A 5,310-nucleotide genomic window follows, 5' to 3' on the forward strand; every position below is an offset into this window, starting at 1 on the left:
CCCCCCCCCGCCCCGCCCCGCCCACCGGGACGCGCTGCCTGGTGTCTCACCTGCTCCGCCTGCCCCCGCTCATCTCGCTCTTTCCCCTGCCGCCGCTTCTCCTTCCTCTGGGGCTTCTCGCGCTTCTTCTCCACGACAGTGGCGCCGCGTCTCTCCGGGGACTTGGAAGTCTCAGCATCCCTGTGCTTCTGGACAGGCAGCTTCTCACTGTCGGCTAGGGGCCTGGGGGTGGTCACAGGAGGCGTGGCCTGTGACAAGGCCGCTCCCCCTCTGTGCAGTGAACAGAGGACGGAGGGCGGAACCGGGCCATGGGGAGCCCAGGCCACGTCCAGCACCACGGGGCAGCCGCCCAGGTCTCAGTCCCAGCACTCACTTGTCCAAGTCGATGTCCAGGGCCCTGTAGGGGTCGTTGGGGTCTTTGTCGTCCTCGTCGCTGGGCAGGGCGTTCTGAGGGGGAAGAGGAGCCCTGCGTCCATCCAGATCAACCCGTCCGGCCTGCGGCCCCGCCGAGCCTTGCGGGTCCCCAGGGCCCCCATCTCCCTGCTCAGAAACGGGCCACCAGGTGCACACCCACGAGGGAGTCTGATCTGGGGCCTGGCGCTTGGCGCGGGCAGCAAACTCAGCACAGGTAATGGGCCAGGAGTGCAGGGGCCGCCTGCTCATGGTACACAGGGCAGAGCTGGCTGAGGCTGCCCCGTGCCACGGAGGCAGCAGCGATGGGCAGGCCCACGCGAGGGTGGAGCCCACCTCAGGGAAGGGCGCCCGCGCGACACGCAGGCCCGCGGCTGACCTCGGGCATCTCCTCGGTGACGATGTCCACACGCTGCGCGGGGGTGGCGTCGCCGTCGCTGTCCGTGTGCAGCGCCGTGTGGCGCCGGGCCCCCCGCCTCTCCCGCGCCCTCTTCTTGCTCCTTCTCTTGTCCTCCAGCCTCTGCCGGTGCCGCCGCGCTGCCTCCGGCTTCACGTACTGGCCTGACACGGGCATCCCTGCCGACAGGCGCACGTGCGGCGCTCAGCCCAGAGCCGTGGCCTCGCCCCACCCGGCCAGCACCCTGCCGCCACCTGGTTCACCCACAGCCCCGAGACCCACGCCCGGGGGAAGGGGATGCTGGGCAATGCCCTCTGGCTACCGAGACGCAGACGGGCGCCCCCGGGCGGCGAGGGGGGTGGGGCTGAACCTGGGGGCCGTGGCGTGCACCCGTGCCCGCTGGGCTGAGGATGTAGCACGGGGTGCAGGGCAGGCCCGAGGCGGTGCCTGCACCTGGCCTGAGGTCCCCGTCACCCGTGCCACCGGGCACACACTTGCCTGGCACCTTCAAGGGCACCGAGAGGTCAATCTGCACCACGGGAATGTGGTCCACACCTGGCGCGTCCTGGTACCGCTGCAGAGGAGACACTGAGGCCCCGTCACTGGGCAGGGCGGCGGGCCCAGGGTGATGCGCCGACGCCCCAGAGCAAGGAGTCACAAAGACGGGGGTGGGCTGCCAGTGGGGAGGAGTACAGGACGGGGTGCAAGACCTCCATTTTTTGCACCTGAATCTTTTTTCTTTCCAAGTCGGAAAAACAGTGCAGGCTTGGAACCGTGGTGACATAGTGCTTCCCGCCCCTAGGACGGCTGGAATCAGCAAGCCCGACACACGGGTGCCAGCGGGGGACAGTCTGCAGCCCCTCAGAGGGGTGACCCAGAAATCCCAGGATCAGGGAAACCGCACAGCACCCGCCCCACGGAGCCACATGTCCCCAGGGGAGCCCAACATGGATGACAGGTCTGTAGGGTGGAGGGTACAGCTGAAGGAGGTCGCTCCAGGCAGGACCCCAGGTCCCCTTGCGGCCCCTCCCCTCCTACCAAGGCAAAGGAGCCTGACCTCGCCCACGCGGGACTCACTCCCCAGGTGTTGGTGTCGAGAGCCCCTCGCGGTCCTGCCCGTGGACCTGCTGACAGCCCCGCACAGGCCGTGGACAGAGAGCGGATGGGCCCCATGGGAGCGTGTCTCAAGGACGAGCAGGCCAGCCTCACCTTTTGGGGGGACGGGGAACTCTTGATGTAGAATGGGTTGTTGGCCTGCTCCTGCTTCCGGGCCTCGCGGCGCTGAGGGGACAGGATGCAGCGCACACGTCAGCGGGTACGCGGAGCCCTCACCCTCGCATGCTCCCAGGTGGGGGCCACCTCCACGCGCCAGACCCAGGGGGGGCCGGGACCCCTCGCCACTTTCATTGTTGGCCTTTGACCACCAGGAGACGGAGGCCGGCGGTGGGAAAGAGCCGATGGGAGACAGGCAGGCGGCAGGAGGGACAGCCCAGGAGCTGCACAGGCGGGGGTCGGAGAGACCGCGTGCTCCGGGGTAGGGCCTGGGGTGGGGGGCAGGCTGGGCGAGGAAGGCCAGCGGGGAAGCGGGGGACGCAGCACGCCTTGCTTCTCCATTCTGCACGACACCCGGAGGCCCCGCACCCACGAGCGCAGGCAGCAGGTAGGCGCAGCATGCCGGGCACCCCAGGGCCTGAGCATGCTCGGGCCCCACAGTCTCCCCAGGGAGCTCCTGGCTCAAGAGGCCACTCCTGGTCTCAACGAGAACCCCCACCCAAAGTCGAAGGCGGGCTCAGCGCTGCCCACCGGACAGTGGACCCAAGCCCAGACCTGACCATGCGTGGCCCCGGCCCGCCCCGCCTCACCCGGGCCAGTTCCTGCTCGTCCGCCTCGGGCGGCCGCTGCTTGGCATGCCGTGGCTCCTCGTCGTGGAAGATGGCCTTGGGCTTCTCATCCTCAGACTCACTGTCCGAGAGCGGCTCATTGATCCAGGCGTCCAGGTCCAGGCTGCAGGACACAGTAAGATCACACGGTGGCTCTGGCCTGCATGCCTGGCCCTGGGCGCTGCCGTCCCCTTGGAGACAAGGATATGAAGGCTGGGCAGTGGCCCGAGGTCACAACGGGCAAGGCAGACCAGGGACCCTGGGGCCTGGGCAGCCCCCCCGCCCCACGTTCTCACGCTGCCCGCAAGGTTTGTGGGCGACAACTACCAGCCAACCTGCTTCCCCACCAGGGCTGGGGACAGCAGGGCCCCAGGAGAACTAGTGAGTGCCGTGCCTACGGTGTGTGTGAGAAGGGTCTGTCCCGCCCACAGGTGACTGGGGCCTCAGGGGACCTTCCTCCCAGCCCCCTCCACCTCGCCCGTTTGGACAGCAGGTCCGGGCTGTGGTTCTGCTCCCACGGGCCCTCATGCCACCCTGCGCCTGTGTCCTCTGACGGACCGCACGGCTCACCCTTCGGGGACCGGAACCTTCTTCTGTGCCTTGGGAGCCACGGGGTTCAGCTCCCCAGCAAAGAGGGCACTCACTTCTTCTGCCACCGGCACATCCCTGGCCTGAAGCTTCTGGACGTGTTTGACCAGCTGCAAGATGCAGGATGCCTGGGGGGCCGTGGGTGAATCAGGAAAGAGTTACGGTGGCCTGGCCTTGAAGGCCACTCAGCCCCCGCAGGGCACTGCTCAAGCCGTGCAGACGCCCAGCCGGACCCCTGCTGAGGACTTGCAGAACACACCGCGAGGAACCGCTGACCGGGCCAGCCAGGAGGCCAGCCCGGCTGCTGTCTCCTTCACGAGGACACAAAAGGGCTCCCAGATGAGACAAGGGGTTGGGGGTGGACTGAGCACCGCCCCACAAGGCAACCGCCCCAACGAGCAGCGGCGCCAGCCCAAGAGTGCAGCTGACCCTCAGCCAGCAGACAGGTGCACGTCACACACCCGCCCATGACCGCAGAGGCCACCGGGGCCCGCTGAGCGCCAGTGCGGGGTCTGGGCAGCTGAGAGCCCCACGTCACCACAGAGCCAAGGGGAGGGCTCCTAGGCCACCGATGCCCAGACGCCATGACAGGCTCTCCCCCACCCTCCCGGCCAGTGCCCTCCAGGGCCGTGGCCACCTCTGAGGCCTCCCTCTCGGGCTCACCACATACCCTCACGCTGCCTCCCGTTCGTTCACAGTCTCCCACCCCCCGACCCAGGGCCTCCCCAGCACGGTGGCTCCAGATCTGCCCACCCCCCCAGGCCGAGCGCGGGGGAACCAGGAAAAGAACACCTGCCCAAGCTGCTCTCCCGGAGCTGACCCGACCCCCTGAGGACGTGCCGACGCACGGCGCTCACCCGCTCCTGGGCTTCCAGGTCCGCGCTCTGCACAAACTGGGGCAGCCGCTCCACTAGGAGCTGCGTGACCTCCTGGGCCGCCTGTGCGTCCGCGGCCTGCTCTTTCTGCTGCAGGATGGCTGCGTACAGCTTGACTACGTTTTGCACATACACGGCTTGGATGTGACCCGGCAGGGTGGTGACTTTGGGCCGCAGCATGGCCTCCAGGGTCTGCTGGGGCTCCTGTAGGTGCCTGAGGACAGGGAGGGCCGGTGAGCAGCCGCCCCAGTGGGTCTGTGCACCAGGGCTGGCGCCAGCCCTGCAAGCCTCCACCCAATGCCAGGTGCTGAGGGAGGGGGATGTGAAGGAAGAAACCACAGCAATGGCACGACAGTCACAGGGCAGCCACGCAAAGCAGTCGAGAAAAAGGAGAGGAAAGCTATCAACGGCCTGAATTTGGCAACGGACGACCTGTGGCTGCAGCAGTGAGGAGGGGAGGAAGGCTGGGCCAGCGGCTGGTGGGCCTCTCACCGCTCCCCGTGACGGGAGACGTTCGCCGCGAGAGCAGCTGTTGCCCAATGAGGGCGAGAGAGAGGAGGTGGGCGGGTGGGCGGGGCGGCTGCTGGGGCTGGGGTCTGGCGGGCACACCCGCTTCCCCTGGGGAGCATGAGGCCCCTGGCCCCCACTCACTCGGAGAACTCCCCGCAGATCCAGGCGGCTGCGTAGAGCACCTCGCAGATGCTGCTGCGCTGGGTGCTGCTGGCCACCAGGTGGGCACTGTCAAGCAGCGCGGACATCTGCGACACGGCAAACCGGCGGATGGCCTTCACGCGGATGGCCACATCCAGCATCTGGGCGGCGATGAGGTGGCCGTGGCGGGTGCCCTCCAGTCGGGTCAGCTCCACCAGGATGCTGATGTACCTGCGGGACAGAACCCGTGAGGGCAGCGCCCCCGCCTGCCCGCCCACCCGCCTGCACGCTGGGCTGCGGGCCGCACCACTCGAAGTTGGTGATGTGCTGGTAGTTGGACTGGCTGCAGATGTCAATGATCTTGGTGAGCAGCTCGTCGCGGTAGGTCGTGCCCTCGGCCTTGTCCACGTGGGTCATCAGCTTCTTGACGATCTCCATCAGGTTCTTCTTGGACACCTGGGGGGGGGGGGGGGGTTTTTCCGTAATATATTTAGGAAAAAAAGAAAAC

General features: G+C 67.8%; 1 protein-coding gene across 2 annotated transcripts in view; it reads right to left on the reverse strand.

The window, feature by feature from the left end:
- The window catches only part of AP3D1 (adaptor related protein complex 3 subunit delta 1), a 44,962-nt gene that overhangs the window by 7,287 nt on the left and 32,365 nt on the right, over nt 1–5,310 (reverse strand). The window contains exons 14-23 of one of the 2 annotated variants that reach the window (XM_007460368.1): nt 5,110–5,258; nt 4,803–5,033; nt 4,134–4,365; nt 3,259–3,404; nt 2,671–2,812; nt 2,018–2,089; nt 1,307–1,382; nt 791–987; nt 374–447; nt 51–222 (exon numbers count right to left, since the gene is read on the reverse strand). In XM_007460368.1, the coding sequence (XP_007460430.1) occupies nt 51–222; nt 374–447; nt 791–987; nt 1,307–1,382; nt 2,018–2,089; nt 2,671–2,812; nt 3,259–3,404; nt 4,134–4,365; nt 4,803–5,033; nt 5,110–5,258 (1,491 nt within the window). Of the gene's footprint in view, nt 1–38; nt 223–373; nt 448–790; nt 988–1,306; nt 1,383–2,017; nt 2,090–2,670; nt 2,813–3,258; nt 3,405–4,133; nt 4,366–4,802; nt 5,034–5,109; nt 5,259–5,310 lie in introns of both variants that reach the window. The other variant, XM_007460367.1, reaches the window with a different exon arrangement.

This window comes from Lipotes vexillifer, unplaced genomic scaffold, assembly GCF_000442215.2.
Source record: "Lipotes vexillifer unplaced genomic scaffold, Lipotes_vexillifer_v1.1 scaffold225, whole genome shotgun sequence".
In the NCBI taxonomy this organism is placed as follows: Eukaryota; Metazoa; Chordata; class Mammalia; order Artiodactyla; family Lipotidae; genus Lipotes; species Lipotes vexillifer.